The 21,980-nt window shown below is 46.5% G+C and overlaps 3 protein-coding genes across 3 annotated transcripts in view; 1 reads left to right on the forward strand and 2 right to left on the reverse strand.

The window, feature by feature from the left end:
• Positions 1-1,334: 1,334 nt before the first annotated feature.
• Positions 1,335-10,093, reverse strand: ctsa (cathepsin A). The gene is made up of 14 exons (XM_037679705.1): positions 10,003-10,093; positions 5,418-5,578; positions 5,232-5,343; positions 5,108-5,158; positions 4,947-5,033; positions 4,711-4,866; positions 4,446-4,622; positions 4,221-4,312; positions 4,063-4,141; positions 3,835-3,983; positions 3,681-3,756; positions 2,306-2,395; positions 1,850-1,951; positions 1,335-1,639 (listed from the first exon to the last, which is right to left on the reverse strand). Exons 1-14 carry the CDS (start codon positions 10,006-10,008, stop codon positions 1,556-1,558), a joined length of 1,422 nt encoding a protein of 473 aa, XP_037535633.1. The 5' UTR covers positions 10,009-10,093; the 3' UTR covers positions 1,335-1,555.
• Positions 10,094-11,772: 1,679 nt separating this feature from the next.
• Positions 11,773-15,268, reverse strand: snrpb (small nuclear ribonucleoprotein polypeptides B and B1). Its single transcript, XM_037679706.1, has 7 exons — positions 15,138-15,268; positions 13,251-13,402; positions 12,945-13,056; positions 12,697-12,849; positions 12,493-12,622; positions 11,974-12,105; positions 11,773-11,899 (listed from the first exon to the last, which is right to left on the reverse strand). Exons 1-7 carry the CDS (start codon positions 15,138-15,140, stop codon positions 11,859-11,861), a joined length of 723 nt encoding a protein of 240 aa, XP_037535634.1. The 5' UTR covers positions 15,141-15,268; the 3' UTR covers positions 11,773-11,858.
• A 4,556-nt stretch (positions 15,269-19,824) lies between these two features.
• LOC119412672 (E3 ubiquitin-protein ligase RNF182) overlaps positions 19,825-21,980 on the forward strand; it is a 4,793-nt gene continuing 2,637 nt past the window's right edge. The window contains exons 1-5 of the mRNA XM_037679707.1: positions 19,825-19,854; positions 20,581-20,639; positions 20,737-20,846; positions 21,218-21,371; positions 21,629-21,696. Of these exons, the coding sequence (XP_037535635.1) occupies positions 20,799-20,846; positions 21,218-21,371; positions 21,629-21,696 (270 nt within the window). The 5' untranslated portion in view covers positions 19,825-19,854; positions 20,581-20,639; positions 20,737-20,798. The remainder of the gene's footprint in view (positions 19,855-20,580; positions 20,640-20,736; positions 20,847-21,217; positions 21,372-21,628; positions 21,697-21,980) is intronic.

The raw sequence follows: 21,980 nt of genomic DNA on the forward strand, positions 1-21,980 counted from the left end.
AACACTAAGAGTTGAACCTGTCTGATATGAAGGACAGCTGGTTCCACAGACCTGAAAAGACCCGATTACCTCTGTAGACCAGCCTGGACCTCAGGACAACCAAAACCAGAACACAGAAGGAGCGTCGAACAGCGTCATCTGCACTTTGATCCAGCAGCAGAGTCCAGCAGGCGTTCCCTCAAAACCAGCTGCAGTCGGACGCACAGACATGATCCATGGCCGTCGGCTGGTCGGCCTCCTGATGGAGACGAGAACGTTTTGTGCATGTTCTCATGGCGTCAGCACCGGCGAGGCAGTGCGAGTCAGCGAGCTGGTCTTCAGGCCGAGACAAGAGAATGTTTTGTGCACGTATTACAGAAAGATGTTCTCAGACATAGAAGAAACACAACTGTGACTTCCTGCAGGAACTGATCCCCTGAGCACCGACTGAAAGGCTGCAGCCACGTTTACAGTCAAACCAGCACACCTGCTCGCTCTGCAGAGAAACAGGAGCTACACATCGAGATGCTGGGGGGGGGGGGCGCGAACTAACCTCCCCTCTTAACAGGGCTGACTTTTGACCACCCACTTTAGGATCACAGTACAGTAGTCCCTCGCGACTTCACGGTTCTGCTTTCACGGTTTTTCAAAGATTGGACACGATACACAATTAGCTGATTGATGGACGAGCCACAAGAGCGGCATTCATTCAACCGTTATTTAGACAGGTTAGTCCCATTGAGCCTCGAGGACTCAGTTACAAGAGAGACCTGATTTTAATAAAGAGATGAATGGATTGTTTATTTAAAATAAATTATTTTAAATGATTTAGCACCTGTGTGCAGCCCACAGGTGCAGGGAGAAGCTCCGTCCTGCAGCTTGTCATGATCTCCACTCTCTGCCACCCCCACCCCCTGCTGGGGCTGCAGCAACTTTGTCTAGGGTTAACCCTTTGCTGTCCTGCTGTGTGCTCTACAATTTAAATTTAAATTTTGTATTATTTTATATATATATATGTATACTAAAATAAAACTACTACTTTAGTAATAAAAACTTTGTACTACTATTCCTACTTGGTGGTTTTTCACTCATCGTGGGGCGTGGCCCCTAAATCCTGTGATAAACGAGGGTCTACTGTACTCTAACTCAGGACCCTTCAGACATCTGTAACCTGAAGTTACAACATAATCAAACTGTAACGATCATTTTATCACTTTTCTTCACCTGTACAGGTGGGAAGGCAGTCGTGTTACTATCAGATTTTGATGCCTTTGGCCCTTCAGGGCCACTGTACCGAACGTATCCAACAGAACCAACAGTCTAGTTTTGGGTTAAAATTAAACTTTAATTTACATTTTCTTTTTAAAAGAACATTTAAACCAAAACAATCAACAGGAAGTGACAAACAGTTACCATGGAAACCAGAACAAACTCCGAGGACAGACAGGATTGGGTACCATTCTGGAGCCTTTAACTTAAGTTTCCGACAGAGAAGGGCTCTTGTGACTGGCTGACAGTGATGAAGCAAACACAAACCCTGAGAAACTCCTGCAGGCGAGGTCCAGCCTGACGATGGTCAGTACGGCTGCTTCCTGATGAACCTAGAGAACATGGCCAAGGCAGCCACTGGTTTATCTGAAGGAACCATGTGACCAGAACCCTATAAGAACATGCAGACAAAAAAATCAATCAGTCAATAAATCTATAGATTAAATCAGTCCCTAGAGATCAAGGTGAAAAGAATTTTCACAATATTGAACAATTTCTTAAGAATTATAGAGCAACATCTGATGTCAGATTTAGGAGTGGAAGCCCCGCCCACAAATCTGACATTGGGTCAGTGGTCGTCACGATGATGATGATGGTGTACCTTCACAGTGACGAAGGCCAGGTTGTCAAACTCTTTGACGAAGCCTCCGACCTGTTGACCATCGTCATCATCGTAGATCCATGGACGCCGCTGAACCTCCACCTGTGACACAGAGACAGATAGGCACACCTGAGAGACAGACAGACACACCTGAGAGACAGACAGACACACCTGAGACAGACAGGCAGACACACCAGAGACAGACAGGCACACCTGAGAGACAGACAGACACACCTGAGACAGACACACCTGAGAGACAGACAGACACACCTGAGAGACAGACATACACACCTGAGACAGACAGGCACACCTGAGAGACAGACAGACACACCTGAGACAGACACACCTGAGAGACAGACAGACACACCTGAGAGACAGACAGACAGACAGACACACACGTGACAGGCAGACAAAGCTAAACACACCTTTGTTCCTGGTGAGTATTTGATTGGTTACCTGTTGATTAAGGGACTCCACAAACCACTCGTCCCCCATGAAGTTACAGGCCATGTCCACGTCCCCGTTATAAATCAGGACCCGGTACTTCTGCAGAGAAAACAAAACAACGCACACCTGAGGTAGGACACGCCCACAACGCACCCCAGGGCCATCATCCAGAGAGAACCCATGGAGGAACCTGCAGGTTGTTCTGTAGATGCTACAAATCAGTTTGAGTGGAGGAAGGAATTCTATCAGAGTGAATGATTAAATAAAAATATGTTCCTGAATAAAGATTTGGACTAAATTTGATAACATTTACTCAACGCCTGACGGTGACACGCTGACTGAAGATGAGGCTGAAAGTTGAACTTCTTACGACAATCCAAATTTTTTTAATTGAGTCTTTAGAGAAAAATAACAACTTCCAGGACTGACCCAGGAGGGCGGTGCCGTCAGACTTCAGAGCCTGAATACCCTAAAAAGTTGGATGCTAATGAAGGTTTGTGACAAAACATCAAGCAAAGCTAACGGTAAACAACCTATGAGCTGAAACTGTCACCAGACTTGAGTCCATGTGCCTTCAGGTGGGGGGATGGGCTCCGACTGTTGTTTGTGCCTACGCTCTAAACGGCAGTTCAGAGTATCCGGCCTTCTTGGAGTTCTTTTTCTCTGTTTACTGGCAGTTTCATGTTCCTCACCTAAACTCTGGATAGTGACAGAAAGAAACTAATTGTGGAACCAACTTCCAGTTTATGTCCATGAGGCTGACACTTTGTCCAGTTTAAAGACTGGGCTTCTCTCCTTTTTGATAAATCCTATAGTTAGGGTCGGCTTGGGTTTCCTGAACCATCCCTTAGTTCTGCTGCTATAGTCTTAGACTGCTGGAGAACAAACTGACCTCATTTCCTCCCTCTGCTTCTGTCTTTACTTGCTCTACTCTTCCGGTTTGTATTTGTAATTATTTCTATCTGAACATGTTTTTCATCTTTCCTCCTATAGAAACCACACTTGGACCTGCCATTCTGTCTCTACTTCCTGTCCTCTCAAACCCAGCCGGTCGAAGCAGATGGTCGCTTGTCCTGAGCCTGGTTCTGCTGGAGGTTTCTTCCTCATGAGAGAGTTTTTCTTTCCACCGTCTCCTTTGTTCTTGCTCAGGATGAGACTGTGACGAAGTGAAGATTCAACACAATCTGCTGCTTCTTCACATAGAGAACTTTTACTGATTGTCTTTCATAATGTCTGTGATGTTTCTGTGAGACGACTTCTGCTGGAGCTACAGAAATAAACCTGAATGTGACATTACCATGAATCAAATCTTTTTCTGACTCGTCTGGTTGGACAACAAGGTGCAACGTCCTGTTTAGACAGGTGCTGCCATGCGTTCACTGACCAGAGCCGACAGCAGCTTCAGGTACTGTTTACTGACATCCAGGTAGATCCGACCGTAGTTGAGGTTCACTTCAGAGCTGAAACATGAGACACAGTTGAGACCTGTTAGAACCTAGAACTAGCAGAGATGAGACCAGGACAGGTGAATCCGTTACCTGCAGATGACCCAGTCCAGAGCGTCAGGACTGATGTGCAGAGCCTTCTTGACGTAAGGATTGTTCAGGTAGAGGACAGTAGAGGTGGAGTTGGTGCAGGGAGGGTCCAGACGGACAGACTGGTACAGAGACGCCAGACTTTGCAACTTCTGTGGAGCAAAAACAGGAGTGAAGCTGCAAACTGGTGAGTTCCCATTAATGAGCTTCTCCAGGTGAGTCCATACACACCTGATTCCACTGCTGGGTCCACTGATGTTTGGTAAAGGTGTTCCCAAGATCTCTAATCACCAGCTGCCCATGTTCCAGGCTAGAAATAAACAAAAACTCAATAAATGCTGGTCCGATTTCCAGAACGCACCTTCTGCACATCAAAGGTCACAGCTCACCTAAACCTGTGAGGGACTCCACCTGGACAGGAAGCATACAGGTTGTACATGTTCAGCCCAGAATTGTAAACAATGTCCTGCACCTCATACAGCTGCAGAGACACATAAAGGCCACATCAGACCACACAAGACCACCTGAGGCCACCAAAGACCAGATTAGACCACCCAGTAACATTTGAGGCCACCAGAGACCTCAAAGCTGTAAGTGATCTGGTTCAGACTCACGGTCTCTGAGCAGTTCTGGTCCTGGTTGTTGTAAAAGTTGCACTTGGTGTCTCTACAGCAGAAGGTCTGCAGCTGGGTCCACAGCTGGGTCCCCAGCAGGCCATGATAGTAGGCGAAGAACACCAGAGCGTTATCGTTCAGTTCGTAACTCGACATCCCATTTCCCACAGCAACGCCCTGAAGAACACAAGGGTGTAGGTCATGTGACTTCACTACAGGCCAGTGGTCAGTGCTGCAGAGTCACCACAGCAGAACCAACACGCACCTGCAGATTCAGGCTGGCGTCCTCCATCACCCTCTCAGCAAGCGTCGGGATGTAGATCCCTCCATAACTTTCTCCGGTCAGGAAGAGCTCATTTTTGCTGAACTCTGAGAACATGCGAAAGAACTCCTTCAGAGCCAAGTAGTTGTTCATGGACACCTGCAGAAAGAGGACACCTGAGACCGCTGAACCACCGGACAGCCAATCAGAAAGAGAGCTGGTGGAACCGTGTCACTGACCTCTGTGTCATTCGTCTTGTAGTTCTTATCGGCTGAATACGAGAAGCCGACGCCTGCTGGAGACTCCAGGTACAACATGTTGGCGATCTGCAGGGAACAATTAACCAGTTACTTCTAGGACCTAACGAACCAGAAGACCCACGCCCAGTCACATGCTCCACCTTGTTCCACGAGTACGGGTTGTACTGCAGTGTCACACCATCTTCCTGGACCTGAAGCAACAGAGGTCAGAGGTCAACACACCAATGATGTCACGATAATGCAGGTGGGCAGACTCATAGGTACCAGGAAGGGTCCGTGTTCCGTCAGCAGTCCATCTAATGAGCTGCAGCCAGGACCACCGTTCAGCCACAGCACTACCGGGTCAGAGGCTGGCTTGTTCTGAGACTCCACAAACCTGAAAATCAAACCAGAAATGGGTCGAGTGAGGCTCAAGCTGACCAGTGACTTGGCTGTGTGACAGGTACTGACCAGTAGTGAAGGTGTTTCCCATCAGCCACATTCAGGTATCCGGAGAACTGCCTGAAACTGGGCTGTTTCTGAAGCCCAGGCAGGAAGGTTATCTCATCTTCAGCCGGAGCTGCTTCAGAGTCCAACAGAACCACCAGGAAGAACCACAACACCACCTGCATCTGAAGGAAATGCAGCGTACAGCACCTGAGACCAGACAGGAACTCATGCCGAGGCCACAAGAGCTTAAAACCAGTTTGTGATCCCGTCTTTCACTAGTTCTACAAAAAGTAGCCGAACCTTGTGCGCTGGTGTGTTGGTGTAAGGTCCCAGTCATCCAGAAGAGGACAACCCCAAGAGGACTTCTACTGTTCAGGACTGTCGTGCTCTAGCTGACGGACTCTACACCAACATGTTGCCTTACGCTTTGGGAAGAACGCCCAAGGAATGGTGTGGGAATATACACGACAATACGGAAGAACAGCGCCGACGTAAGTTTAACGCTTTATCAAAAGGAAAGGCACCTCCATTTTAAAAACATGGAGATGTTTCCAAAACACTTCCAATATTCACAAGAGGAAAACGTGAGGATAATCAAGACAGTGTGGGAGGAATCTGTCAGCAAGCTGATCAGAGCATGACTGCCACACTCTCAGTGCTAAACCTCCTCCTTCTGACCTTCATTTCCAAGAAACGACAGTGATCTCACCCCATCAGCACAGACACGTCTCCATTTTAGTAACAGACAAGGGGACGTGCACAGTGGGCCTCAACACACCTGACTATCCCAGGACAACAACCACAATATTATGAGGTGACGTTACTGCCTGGGAGGCACTGAAGACCCAGACAAGGGTTATGAAAATTAATAATTATTCTACGCCTTGGAAGTGAGTCTACATTTCTATCTCCGTTAATGCGGCCCGAACCAAAATGTCTCCCCCCACAAAAGTTATATCAAAACGACCGGCTCGGCCCCGTGATGTGTGCTATTACTTTTGTTGGCATTTCAAGTTACCATGGCGAAGTAATTTGCGAACAAAGACGGAATATTTCACCAACTCCAGGAACTAGTTGGTGACTGCCCACTTATTATTCTACACCTGAAGAGCAACTTTTTCAACTTTAATGTGGCCCAAACCGCAAAGTGGACCCCCACAAAAGTTATATCCAAAGGACCGGCCCGGCTCCGAGATGTGTGCTATTACTTTTATTGGCAATTGGCGTTACCATGGCGACATATTTTGCTAACGAAAATGACAAATTTCCCATAGGAAATGAACAGGAGAAAACTTTTCAAATAAACTGAGTAACGTTGGGAGCCATTTTGGTTCAACATGCATGGAAGGCACCTATTATTATTATTATTTTAAATTAGTAAAAATAATTAACATAAATTATTAATTTTTTTTTATAATTACAAATAAACAATTACTAATATTAATACTTGAGATTTAATAATTAATATAATTATAAATATATTAATAGTTTTTAATAATTGATAGATTGACAATATATTAATAATTAATTAATATTTATTAATAATAATAATAATAAATAGGCAGTCCCCGTCAAAGTTTCTCCAGGAACTTTCTAGTTATTTTATATTTTCCTTCATTATATCATATTTACACTATTATGTATTTCTATAAATGTTTTAGTGTCTGATATTGAATTATTTGTTTTATGAATGTCCCACTTCCTCCTCCATTTCCTTCCTGTCTCTCTCTTTTTATGCAAATACTCCTTCAATAAACGCTAAACTTGATTTTGACCACGTCTCCTGGATACAAATGATTTCTTCAAAAAAGTTCAATACAAGAACAAGTGGACTTTATTTGGAACAGAAGACGCGTTCTCAAGCTCCCGGGGTATCCTTCCCAAAATGCTTTGCGACACGCTGGTGAAGGTTCTCAGTCATTCAGGACATGGTCAGTTCAAAACACTTCAAGACAGAGAAGATGTCTTCTGTTACAAATAAAGTCCAGCTGTTTTTGTCTTGAACGTTTTTGAATTTACCGTGTCCTGGAGGACTGAGAATCTTCACCAACATACTATTTCAGTTTTTTTACAAGTCCATCTATAAATTCTTGTCCATTTGCATCTAAACTTCTTGCATTCATCAAATATTTCCATCACTGAGGTTTCCTGACCTCCCATCTGTTTCCAGTCTGTTGTTTATATTTTCCCATGACTTCTCTAAATCCCATTTTCAGCACCTCTCACAAATATTTTAATCTTCTCCGTCTTGTTTGATTGATCGGTCCAGTTGACAACGTACGCCACGAACAGAATAAGTTTCTCTGCTCACGTGTTCTCCTCTGGTTGAGGACTTTGCTGTGGGAATTAATTCATTTGATCCGATTCTCGTGTCTTTGACCTTGAACTCGTCACTGCTTCAGCATAGTTGATGATTTTTAGTCATCTGGATCTGTTGGATTTACGCTCCTCTTCCTCGCCTCCATAATTAACTCTGTGTTGCCGCCACAGCTGCAACACTTTTGATCATCTCTCCACATTTCGTATGTTCTCCTCCACACTTGGGACACCTCCGCTTGCCTTCGCACGCCGCTGCCCCGTGTCCGTGACACTTGCAGCGGCGGAGTGGAGGAACAAAAGGCCTGAACAGCTTCTGACAACGCTCCCATGCTTCGACTCTTTCTCCCTCGACTTTATGTTTGTACACGACGACGCTCCGTCTGATTTGTTCTGACTCCTCATCAGCTGGTCTCCCTGTAATCACGCCCTTGATACTTCTGTTCTCCTACAACCGTTCCGTTATCTTTTTGCAAATGTTTTCAAAGTTTAAAGTTTATTTCGTTGCTCCACGGTTTTACAAATGATCTTTTTTTTAATCTACGTCTCCCATTTTCTTTTTAATTTCTCTCGACAACCCAACAGGTCTAAGGTTTCCCTGTTCGTCCTCTTTGTTGAATCTTACTCTGAATTCCTCCCTCACCGTTTTATACGAATCACTCCGTCCTCATTTCTTCTAATCCCCTTTCAAACGATCCCCTGCCCTCCATCTTGCCTCTGCCACCTTCTCGACCTTTCCTTTCCTGGTGTCCACGCCTCAACGTTCATCCTCTGCATCTCCCAATTCACCATTTTCAAGTTTAGGACACATCTCCATGTCCGAAGTCCGAACATGATTTGACAAAAGAAAACGTTTCTCTCCACTTGCCGGCTCTCCTGACGTCTTGTTTGGAAGAAACGGACCGTGAAGATCTAAACAAGCCCCACAACAGACCGTCTCCAAAACCTGGACAAGGACAGAAGTGATTAAATCAGCTGTTTATCTGATTATTGACGAGTCCACTCTGTCTTCAGTGTCTCCTGAAGATAAACAGAGGAAGGAACAACGTTCAGAGCAGCATCAGCAGCTGAGTCACTGATTGCATCGATAAGCATCTGGTGGCCATGTTCGATCTGCTGGTAGTCCAGAACCCACACCACATTCAGAACCAACAAAGCCTGAAGCCGTCTCTGGGGGACGTGCTCGTATTGTTAGAAGACAGACAGTCCCAGATCTGTTCCTTGGTCCTCACCACCCACTGGAGCCCAAGACACACAAACACATCCTGAGGATCCCCCAACAGGTTTATGAAGAGACCACCAAACCCTGTAGCCAGAGACAGGTCCACAGTCCATGGTTCCATGGTGAGGCGTCCACAGTCCAGGACAGAGAGGACCCTCAGACCTGTAGTGGAGACCTCCAACAGCAGCAACACAAACAATGGAAGAACCCCGAAGATCTGGTCTTCAGGTCCAGACTCAGCTGGTCATCTACATGTCCAGGACAGGGGACACTCTGAGGACAGTAATGTGCAGAATTCAGGCAGAAAGTACTTTGAGGAGGTGTCCTCAGGTTCTGACACCAAACGACTTAAAACCTGGACCTGACCCAGGATCAGAACTGAGGACGTCTTTGAGAAGACAAGTCCAGTTGTCTTCTATGAACCAGTCTGGACAGTCTGTGTGGACCGAGAGTGTCTCTGAATGTTGTCCCGCAGCTGAAACTACAAAGCTGTCCTGATCAGAACCTGAGGACCTGATCTGGGGCCAGCAGGGGGCGCTGCAGAACCAGAGGACCCAACAGAACCTGGTTCTGGACTGAAACGTGGATTTGTTTCACTGGAAAAGAACCTGGTTCTGGACATTTTAAATGTTTAACAGAAAAACTGCAAAGTTTCTATTTAGTCTCGTGACGTTTCATTAAGTTGTTGTTGTTGTTGTTGTTTACTTTCTCTTCAGACAGGATTCAGTCAGCTGACAGATCTCGTGACACTTCCGGTCCAGAACAGTTCCAGCAAAGAAGAAAAACTTTACACGTTTTGAAACCGAACAACCGGGCCGAACCGGAACCACCTGAGCTGCTCTCTCACACTGAAGCGGGTCAGAACCGGAAACCGAACCGTTCCAATCAGCAGAATTAGTTTCCCTGTTAATTAATAATGAACCCGGTTCAGTTTGACAGATTACCTGGTGAGAACAGTTCACCTCTAACCCGGTTCCGACTGGGCTGGTAGAGCCGTGTAGAACCGGAAGTAACGGAAATAAACAAATTAACCCGGGTCAAAACAGTTTAAAGTGACCAGAACCTCACCTTCATTTTCGCAGTCCACCTGGTCTCGCGCTCACCGCCGCACAGGCTCGGAGGGTCACGTGACAGTCAGCTGGTTTCCTGTGTAGTCACGTGCCAGAGATCCCGCCTCCGATCGTCTTGATCCAGAACCGGACCGGGTTCAGGTTGTCATGACAACAGATGCAGAACCAGATCAGGTATGATCCTTGAGCCGGTCATACCTGGACAGGTGTTGCTGTTCAGAACCAACACCGGCGAGTTCTGTTCCTGAGGCCATCAGAACCAGCTGAAGTCCAGTTCCAGATCCTGCCAGCAGGTTTTGGAACTCTTCCTGAAGCAGAGCGGGTCGGAAGCGCTGTTGGAGTCAGCCTCCCCACCATCACAAACATCTACACCTCCAGATGCAGGAAGAGGTCCACCTGCGTCATGAAGGACCCCACTCACCCAGCACACACACTTTCTGCCCCACTCCCCTCAGGAGCATTACGTGCAGAACCACTAGACTGAGGAACAGCTTCTACCCTGAGGTTGTTAGACTCATGAATATTTCACCAGAATAATCACTGTGAAATAAATCACAGTATGCTGCTTCAAAATGTCCTGATGCTCAATAATCCAGGTAGAAAAATCTAAAAAAGTTAAATCTGGTCCTCTGGACATTCAAATTTTTTTTTAATTTTTTTAAATGTATAAACATTTTGTCTTTCATCCGAGAGACTTCCTCAGTCTGAGGAGCTGTATTCAGCTCAGTCTCTTAAATAGCACCTTCTCAGAGTGGATCAACCAGTTTGCTGCTGACAACCAAAACCAGCTGATCACATGCTCAAGAAGGACCATCAGCCTAACAATGGGTCATTAGCACACTGATGGCTGTTTACTGTTCACAGAGGGCTGAGTGATACTAGCAATCACAGCATTGTAAGAGGGGGACAGTTGAACCCGGAGGCTCCACCCCTGTTTAATGATGGACGGTTTCTTTTCACAAAGATGGCCTCCTTTACTCCTCTCTCAAACCATCGTTCCTCTCTGTCCAGGATGTGAACATCTTCATCCCTGAAAGAGTGACCGCTGGCCTGGAGATGAGTGTAGACTGCAGAATCCTGGCCTGATGATGTTGATCTTCTGTGCTGGGCCATCCTTTTGGCCAGTGGCTGTTTAGTTTCCTCGATGTACGACTGATCACCCTCCTGACACTGAACAACATACACAATATCACTCTGTGTTGGGGGACTGGATCTTTGGGATGAACCAGTCTTTAATGTGTTTTGGGGTTTAAAAAGATGTTGTGGGTTTTCTGCCCACATGGGAGTTTCTGCATGAATTCTGCAGGTTCTAGTCCAGGTGAGCAGGTGGTTCTGTTGGACTGGATCAGATGCTAAGGTCACCTGCTGCAATATGAAGTTTCCTTTTTATAATTTGGAACGGTGGTGCAGGTTGAGGTCTCAGGTTCAAATCCCCAGATCATTACTTTTGGGTGGAAGATGAAGGACTATGTCTGCCTCACTCGGGGCCCATGAACAAGCCCAGAGGAGCTGCAGGTGTCTGGACCTCCCTGATCTGATGCTGCCCCGAGACCTGAGTCCAGAACCAGATGATGGGCAGAATCATCTGAGGATTTTTGGTCTCAAATTCTCTATATTTTGTGATTTCAATACAAATTTGTCTCAAAAACAGTTTTTCCTCCTAACAATTAAAAAATAAATAAAACCTTTAATCTGTGATTTCAGGTCATGTGACCTCCTGCTGCACAGTGAAATTGTCCCCCCCCCCCACTCATTACCATGGCAACACTTGAGTCTGAGAAAACTTTATTAAAAAACACAAACTAGGAAGGAAGAACAAAAATAAATCTATACAATGAGGGAAGGGGCGGAGCTTCAAGGTCTGGGAGGTGGCCTCATTCCCGGAGGGGGCGGTCCTAGAAACAGAGGTCATAAAATTAGCTCACAGTGGGTGTTGATTGGCTGCTCAGTCACCATAGCAACAGCTCACCTCTCATCCCAGGAGGCGGGGGCCTCATGCCAGGAGGGGGCATCCCCATTGGAGCGCCACGACCCGGACCGGGAGGCATCCCCATTGGAGGGCCCATCGGGGGCCGCATGCCGGGGGGCGGGCCCATCATACCTGCAGGTGAAGAGCCAGTGTTAGTGACATCACTACCAGACTGCGCAGGAACCGAGCTCAAACCGGAGACCAGGTTCTGCTCCAGAAGAGAAATTCAAAAAAAACGGAACCAAAAACAAAAGGAACACATTCACAGATGGATTCGGTCAGAACTTGTTACCGATCCAAAACCCGCGGTCCTGCTCCTCATCAAGAAACAGAACACGACATGTTCTAAGAGCAGAACCAAGGACCAGATGGTTCCAGAAAACCAGAACCAAACCATCGCGTCAGAACACTCCATGTAACCGGGCCGGATGGGTCAACAGCCACCTTCACCTGGGAGGTTCTGATTCTTTAACACCAATGTTTGAACCAGAACCAAGCCTGGACCTGGACACAGCTCACCTGGAGGCGGAGCGGCACGGGCCATTGGGGGCGGAGCTCCTCGTCCCGGAGGGTACTGAGTCGGCGCCCCGGCGATGCTGGCTCCTGCGGCGGCAGCAGCGACCGTCCCTCTGCCCTGCGGGGTCATCACCTGAACCAAACAGAACTTGTTAGAACCAAACGCACCCCCACACACACCTGACCCAGGTGCATCGTCAAGGTTACCTGTTGAGAAGGACCGCCCACTCCTCGGACCGGTCCCGCCAGTCCGGCCGGAGCCTGAGGCATGGGAGCTCCTGCCGGAACGCCGCGACCCGCTGCTCGGCCCATACCTGGACCTCCGGCCACGCCAGCCAGGGGGACCCGGGCGATCCCCGTCTGAGGAGAGGTCAAATTAACCGTTAGATCTGATAGGGGTCAAAGGTCAGATTAACTGTTAGATCTGATGGGGTCAAAGGTCAGATTAAACTCACGTCTTTGGGGGGTGGGCCCTCTACCGTCATGGAGACCAGGTTCTCCCCTCGCAGCAGAACCAAACCCAGAACCCTCTTCTCCTCACGTTCTGGCTGCTTCGTGTTCTTCGGCCTGAAGGAAGAAACAAAGTTCACGGTGCATTCACTGACCAGTCAAAAATCAGACCTTTGAGTGTTAAACAGATTCTGGGGTTTAAATTTCTAAACTAGACACTCAATAAAACTTAAGTTGGAAAAAATAAATTATTCACAACTTAAACAACCTGACAGGTGTACAGACAGGAAGTGGGCGGAGCCTGCACCTACTTTATCTTCCTGAATTCGTCGCAGTCGCACAGGATCAGGTTCATGTGTTTGTCGAAGGCCTTGAAGGTCCCGATGAAGATCCGTCCGTCCTGCAGGATGCACCTCATCCTGTAGTCGATGTGCTGCAGCATCTTACTGCTCTTTCCCACCGTCTGAAAGTCAATCACAGAGCAGCGCCGTCAGAGAGCCAATCGCAGAGCAGCGCCGCCAGAGAGCCAATCGCAGAGCAGCGCCGCCAGAGAGCCAATCGCAGAGCAGCCCCGCCAGACAGCCAATCGCAGAGCAGCGCCGCCAGAGAGCCAATCGCAGAGCAGAACTTCAACACTTCCTGAAACGTCTCCATGTGGATGTTTCCAGACTCACCTCCGGACGACTGACTTGTTTAACATTTAAGAGCCCCAGTAAACCACGGTCAGCGTTGTCTGGTAAACTAGGGCTGTCTCAGACACAGTGCTGGTCAGGGATCATGTATGTCAGGAAAATGATGCACCAGGGGGTATGAATGCTTTGGTAAAGGTCAACCTCGGTGAAGACGTCGTCCCCGGAGCCAACAGCGACTCGATCATTTTGAAGGGTACAATAATACACAGCTCAAGCTGGGACAACACAGCGTGTGACCCGGCTGAAGTGATAAAAAAACGTGGCGTTCCCGTGCAGGACGCATGCCACAGATTCGCCTGCATTTTTTAATTTGTTAGCCGTCTGCTATCTATTTTCCTTTTTGTGCCCCAGAAGTGAAGTGAGCCCGATGCTCCACCTGGGTGTACCTCAGGTGTGATGGGCAAACGTCATCATTGTATAGAAACCTAGAATGACGACATCATAGAGCACCAAGTTCTCCCATCACCACAATCCATGTTGGCTCTGACACAAACTCTCCTCCATTGTTGTAGTTTTAACGACTTCTGGTGGAGAATGTGACGGTATTTGTTAATATGTAACGCGTCATATTAAACGTTTACATTTGTCCCATCGGAGCCGACTCAGATAACGTCCACTCCAACAAGAACCATAGATCAGCTGCCACTGTTGTCCTTGCAGTTCTGCTCACTGAACCGACACGACCCAACAGAACCTCTTGGCTTGGTACAGATGCACACCTGGGTCTGTAGGACTGGACGCTGGCAGATGGTTTACACGTCTCTGACCAACGTGTTGTGTTATGTTTCTGGGTTGACCCCCACACGTAGCAGACCTGCAGCTCTGGGTCACCAGAACCACCAAGACCCAGGTCTGAGTCCTGATGGAGTCTGCAGAGCCACCTCTGTTCCTGGTTTTAACCAACTGTTATCACAGATCAAACTTCTCACCCGACAGGAAGTGGACGGAAGGTGACGTCACCCGACAGGAAGTGGAACCACTTGTTGACCATTACAGCTCAAAGAAACATTTTAACATTGTATTTAAAGTTCAACACCACATGAACAGATTATTGTGAAAAGGTTCTGTTCGGACCTCTGGTCCGGTTCCTCTTCGGGTTTTGTCATTTGTTTTTTCAGCTTCTTGCCGGTGAGTGTACGTGGTTCTGGTTCTGTTCAGCTTTAACGACGTTACATTGAAAGGTTCGGGTCATGAAGCCCAGCTAGCTTTCCGCTCCTCTGTATTCTGATGCTGACCCAGTATTTGTCCCTAGAAACGGATTAATTTGTTGTTTTGGTGCAGCCGGACTCGGTTCTGGTAACAACTTAAGAATAAAGTTTGTTACAGAACTCTCGGAACCGGACCAAACGGCTAACACTAAAGACTCCGGCGCGGTTCTGACCGGTTAAACGTCCCGCCGACGTTACCAACATCCGCTCAGAAAACACAGAAATAAACCCCGAACCGGACAAATACCGGGCGCCCCGCGGCCAGAACCGAACCGAACCTCCGGCTGGAAACACTCACCATGTTTGCGGCTCTGATGGCTCCGATTCTCGCCGGATTCACCAGAACAAAATTAAAAACTGGACCCGACACAGGCCTCTTTCTCACGCAGAACAGGAAGTGACGCAGACAAAAGCGTCCTGCTCCGGAAATGCTCCGGTTTTTTTTTTTTTTTGATAAATCTTTATTAAAGGTAACATTTGAACAAATGAACAAAGCTAAGGGCTTCAATACATTAATAACGTGCACAAATGAAATGTTTAAAACTTCTCGGTTCTTCGAGTCAGAGATAATTACGATGTTCTGTTCAGAATCATTCTGGATCGCCAGAAAAGACAATCAGATTTTTTTTAATTCAACCTTTATTTAGACAGGTTAATCCCACTGAGCCTCGAGGACTCATTAGAGACCTGATTTTAACAAAGAATAATGACAACAATGGACAACAACAGACAATTATAAAAGAGGAATACAGATTATTATTATTATTTACAAATTAAAAGAAGATGGCAATAAAAGTAACAAAAACAGCTAGCTTATAAGGTGACTGTATAAAACTAAAATAATAATGGAGGGATGAAACTGGTTTGTGTCTGAGCCGCTTCCCTAAGAGTATCAGAACTTTGGCCCAACCTAAACATAATTCAGTCAATCTTGGTTTGGATGAGCTGATGTGTGGCCACAGATTCAGAACCGTTCACACACGTGTATAATATATAACTAATCATTAAGTGAGGATTATTTATTATTTATACTAATAAAATCCTCCTGCAGGTTTCTATCAGACAGAATAAATCAATATGTCAGATCATTAACTAACAGCGACTTCGAGGAAAGATAATCTGATTCAATTCAGAAATCCTTTCTTAATCCCAAAGGTAAATTAAATGTTGTAACTCCTCATCCTGGCTTCATTAAAGAGTTGGATAGATGCTGATGGCTGTGGGCAGCGGATCTGAAGAAGCCTCTGACTGAAAACACTGTTGTTGTATGACAGTCTGATGAAGAGGAGGGTTCTCTATAATGTTCTTCATTTGACAATCATCTCCAAAGGTTCTAGAGAAGTCCCAGAACTGAGCCAGCCTTCTCTTTTTGAAGTCACTTGCTCTGGTGCAGCTACCCCAGCGGATGATGGCGCCACTCATCGTGATCGATGGAAGAGATGGTTTCAACTTCTTCTCTCTCTCTTCTTTGCTCACACGGCGCCTTCTTTCCAACTCATCTGGGATTTGGGCTGTAGTTGAGATATTATTTGAGCTTTCGAGATGTTAATCAGCTGCTCCCGGTTGTAAAAGACCATGGTTACACATAACAAATGTCCAAAAAGTAAAAAAGGTTTCAGTAAAAATCCTTCCAGCTGCACAGCATCCGATACCGGAGGAAACCATCATCCAAAAAAAAGTGATTTCTGTCCAGGAAAAAGAAGTTTTCAAAAGCAGAATGTCAGAACGAAGGTACAAGAACATGCAGCCACCTTGAGCAGCACAATTCTAGAACTGAACATCTCCTCCATCTCTCTTCAGGAGCAGCCTGGTGACGCCCACAACGTGAAGTGGACTCCTCCGTGGTCCCAGGAGCGGCTTCGATGCTTTGCGGAGCATGGTGGGTTCATCCTTTAATAAGTTCTGGAACACAGCGTATGGCAGGACTGTGGCGTCCGCACCTGTGTCAGTTTTAAACGTCACGCTGCGGTCGTGGATGTTGATGTTCATTCAACCTTTACTGAGACAGGTTAGTCCCACTGAGCCTCGGGGACTCGTTTACAAGAGACACCTGATTTCAACAAAGAGTGATGACAACAGTCACAAAAGAGGCATACACTTTAAATTTTTTTTAACAAATCAAAATAAAATAGCAACCAAAAGGACAGTCAAAAGGAAAATAATTAAAAAAACAGCTAAGATAAGGAGGTATAGAAAACAAGAAGAGGAACATGTCTGAGTTGGTTCTTGCCAGGAACTTAACAGATGTTTAAAGACACTTAGAGGTCAAGGTTGAGAGCTCCAGATCTTTACCATCCAAGGATCTCCATCTGTAATGAAGCTGCCAAGAAAGAGAGCATCCCCAGTCTCTTCCTCTGGTGCCCTGCACGTCTACAATGTCCCTTTCTGCCACATTTGGCACTGCGACTGAGAAGATCGTTCTTTCCCGTTCTGTACATTGTGTGACTTAAAAGCATAACGAGGGCTGTTTTTAACAGGCTTGCTGTTCTTGAACACTGATTCTGTCCAAAGACTTAGCATCACCTGACTGTGTTCTGATGTCTCTTCGTAGAGAAACCTGTTCACCTTGACGTGCCATGCTCACTGCTTCATCCAGGGTAAGTTCTGCATGTGTTCGGACAGCCCCTTGTCCGACAGTCCAACAACGAGTCTGTCTCTAATTAGTTCATCATGTAGCACCCCATATAGTGTTAGACACAGATACAGTTACAAATGAGTCCACTGACTCTCCTCCTCTCTGTGCATGTTGAACTTTGCACGCTCGTAGTTTATATTTTTCTTTACAATGAAGAAAGTTTGAAAGCCGTCACCTCCGTTTGAGTGCCTCTTTCATCAGCAGTCAGAGCAAAAGCCCGTGTCTCGTCCTGCAGTGTGTCATCGTATTCACTTGATTCTCCTCAGAACTTCCATTCAGGTTACTTGCCAGGTGAAATCTTTCAAACCTGCGGATCCATTTGTCCCCCTCTTGTGGTTTTGAAAAGTCAAAGGACTCTGGTGGCTCGGTGCTGTCGTGTCAACTACAATACCCTGAGGACGACCTTTAATTTTCTGTTTTTAAACTCAGACAAGACTCAGGTTTTGGGTTTTGGACCTGAGCAACTTAGGAATAAATATCTCAGTCTTTCACTTTCTCTGGATGCCATTAATCTGGCCTCCAGTTCTAAAGTGAAGAACCTTGGTGTTATTTTTGATCAGGACGTCTTTTAACCCTCAAATTAAAAACGTTACTAGAACCACCTTCTTCACAACAATAAAATTAGAAACATCTAAAAATGATGCAGGAAAACTGGTCCATGCATTTGTCACGTCTAGACTGGACTATTGCAATGGTTTATTATCTGGGTGTCCAAATACTTCTTTAAAACGTCTTCAGTTGATCCAAAATGCTGCTGCCAGAGTCTTAACTGGAGTTACTGGGAGAGATCATATCTCTCCAGTTTTAGCTTCTCTCCACTGGCTCCCTGTCAAATCCAGAATTTAATTCAAAATCTTACTTCTAACCTACAAAGCTCTCAACAACCTAGCTCCATCTTATATTCAAGATCTTATTGCTCTATATTTTCCTAACAGAGCACTTCGCTCTCAGACTGCAGGTTTACTTGTGGTTCCTAGAGTTTCCAAAAGCAGAATGGGAGGCAGATATTTCAGTTATCAGGCTCCTCTCTTGTGGAACCAACTTCCAGTTTCTGTCTGTGAGGCTGACACATTGTCCAGTTTTAAGACTGGGATTAAGACTTTCTTTTTCGATAAATCCTATAGTTAGGGTCGGCTTGGGTTTCCTGAGCTATCCCTTAGTCATGCTGCTACATTAGACTGCTGGAGGACGAACTGACCACATTTCTTCACTCTGCTGTCTTTACTTACTCTGTTCAACCTGTTTTGTATTTGTAATTATTTCTATCCTAACATGTGTTTTTGACTTTCAGTTACACCTGCACCTGGACCTGCACCTGGACCTGCACCTGGACCTGCCAGTCTGTGTTCGTTTGTCTCTCCTTCCTGTCCTTCAAACCCAGCCGGTCGAAACAGATGGCCGCTCGTCCTGAGCCTGCGCTGCTTGAGGTTTCAAGGGAGTTTTTCTTTCCACTGTCTCCTTTGTGCTCGCTCAGGATGGGAGACTGCGACGAAGTGAAGATTCAACACAATCTGCTGCTTCCTAGATACATCTTGTTTTTTATATCTGTGAATGTTTTTAGTGCCCCGAGACAATTTCTGTTGGGACTTGGAGATCCAGATATAAACTGAGATGATTAAATGTTTGTGTTAACGAGCAGCTGAACAGGTGGACCTGATGACATGTCTGAGACCAGAACACATCCAGATTTATTCGTCTTCTTCTTCACCCCTTCTTCCTGTTCAGGGTCACAGAGATCTAGAGATCGAGTACAGCTGGACTAGTCTCATCCAGGTCTAGAACCCGATCCAGATCAAGAAAAAAAAAAAAAACAGGTCCAGTCACAAAAAGCTGAATGAGTAAAAAGTGTTTTGAGGATCCAGCCGGAGTAGATCTGTTGGTTCTGGAGCCTGGATCAGTGCATGTAAGGATTATTACGTCACGTGATCAAACTCATCCCCTCATCAGGACCAGTCCTTCATCCAACGTCTGAATGACGATTTAGTAAAGATCAGCTGATTGGTCCTTCCATCAATCGGTTTCTCAGATTTCCCGCCTTTTCAGCTGCAGGACAGTTGCCATAGTAACGGAGCTCCGGTCGCGCGCCTCAGTGAGTCAGGGTGAGCAACTACGGGAGCGCGCGACGAACACAGACCAACGACAGCGGCACTGATGGCGGTCAGCATCTGCAGTGACGTCACTACGACCGCAACAGCCGACATTTAACGGAGTTTTGCTGCACGTGAGGTCACAACATCCGGTTCGGTTCGGTGTGGAAGATCAAACGAGCCAGAGCTGCAGGACAACAACAGACTGAAGGGCAACATGTTGCTGCAACCGCAGAGACTCGACAGCAACAACTGAGACAGCAGGAAAGCTTTAGCTCCGCCCCCAGCTGCAGGTGAGCTGCAGCACGTGTTCACCCAAACATGACGTGTGCGTCTGTCTCTGTCCTGTCTCCTGTCACGGTCTGACCCACCTATCTCTGAGTTGTCTATCTCTGACCTGTCTATCTCTGAACTCTCTGTCTCTGACCTGTCTATCTCTGACCTGTGTGTCTCTGACCTGTCTGTCTCGGACCTGTCTATCTCTGACCTGTGTGTCTCTGACCTGTCTGTCTCTGACCTGTCTATCTCTGACCTGTCTATCGCTGACCTGTGTGTCTCTGAGCTGTCTGTCTCTGACCTGTATATTTCTGACCTGTCTGTCTCCAACTTGCCTTTCTCTGACCTGTCTATCTCTGAACTGTCTGTCTCTGACCTGTCTGTCTCTGACCTGTCTATCTCTGACCTGTCTGTCTCTGACCTGTCTGTCTCTGAACTGTCTGTCTCTGACTTGTCTATCTCTGAACTGTCTGTCTCTGACCTGTCAGTCTCTGACCTGTCTGTCTCCAACTTGCCTTTCTCTGCTGTCTATCTCTGACCTTTCTGTCTCTGACCTGTCTATCTCTGACCTGTCTGTCTCTGAACTGTCTATCTCTGACCTGTCTATCTCTGACCTGTCTGTCTCTGAACTGTCTATCTCTGACCTGTCTCTCTCTGACCTGTCTATCTCTGACATGTCTATCTCTGATCTGTCTCTCTCTGAACTGTCTGTCTCTGACCCGTCTGTGTCTGTCTCTCCTCAGGTGGACATCTACTCTCTGATTGGATGGATGTTCTGACGGGTCAGATGATCCAGGATCAGGTCTTTCTGCAGCTCCATCTCCACCAAAACTTTAGTTTTTGTCATTTATGTATTTATTTTTTACCAAATCTAAGTTTTTTTTTTTTTAATCTGTCAGGTGATAACCTCATCGAAGCTCCGCCCACTGTTGATTCCTTCCCTGCTTTAACAGCCAATAATATGAACCAGCTGACGGAGGCGGAGTTAAGCCAGGAAATGGAGGGCAAGGTGACATTTCTCATCCTTCCTCATTGACTTTTTTCAGTTATTAATGCACATGCGTAAAATCTGGCCCCCGAACAGCTATTTACAGTCAGCGTTAATCTCTGTTGTTTTAGGTTTTTTACACCTGCTTTCTTATTGACTATTCTATACAAACATTTATAAACGAGTTTTGTTGGTATTTTACGTTGTGGTAGTGATGTGTGATGTTGTCACTGAGTGTATTTCAACGAACAGGAAGTAGGCATCAAACGTTTTAGGCCACAAAGCATCACAAAATCCTGACTCTGAGCTGTCAAAAGGTCAATTACAGACACGGTGTCCTTATTTCCTGTGGTGCATTCAGGATCTCATGTCCTGTGTTGTGGTGCGTTCAGGTGCAGACCTGGGCCCAGTCTATGATTTACACGGTGGAGGAACTGGAGTGTAAAATCTGCTACAACCGCTACAACACCCGCAGCAGGAAACCCAAACTGCTGGGCTGTCTGCACCGAGTCTGCGCCAAGTGTCTGAAGAAGATGGTCGACCTGGGTGAGTTCACCTGACAGGTGTGCCGACCGCAGTTTATTTATGTCGAAAAGTTCTGATGAAAAGTTCCCGCCAGCACTTCAACTATGACCTATAATCGTAGATTCAGGTTGATTTGACGTTTCAGATGAAGAGGTTTCTGAAAACAGCAGAGAGACAGAGAGACAGCTTCTTTGGGGGCCGAGCCACAGCTTCCCGTGGTTTTTAGGTTAAACTTTCTGCATGACGGATCTGCCATTCTGTCATGTGACTGTTCCCAGGAGACTCCTCCCCCTCCGTCATCAGCTGCCCGTTCTGCCGCCACGAGACCTACATACCTGAGGAGGAGGTGAGACAGGTTACTGAGGAGGAGGTGAGATGGGTTACTGAGGAGGAGGTGAGACAAATTACTGAGGAGGAGGTGATATGGGTTACTGAGGAGGTGAGATAGGTTACTGAGGAGGTGAGACAGGTTAATGAGGAGGAGGTGAGACAAATTACTGAGGAGGAGGTAAGATGGGTTACTGAGGAGGTGAGATAGGTTACTGAGGAGCTGAGACAGGTTACTGAGGAGGAGGTGAGACAAGTTACTGAGGAGGAGGTGAGATGGGTTACTTAGGAGGTGAGACAGGT

Source organism: Nematolebias whitei, chromosome 7 (assembly GCF_014905685.2).
Source record: "Nematolebias whitei isolate Nwh7 chromosome 7, NemWhi1, whole genome shotgun sequence".
In the NCBI taxonomy this organism is placed as follows: domain Eukaryota; kingdom Metazoa; phylum Chordata; class Actinopteri; order Cyprinodontiformes; family Rivulidae; genus Nematolebias; species Nematolebias whitei.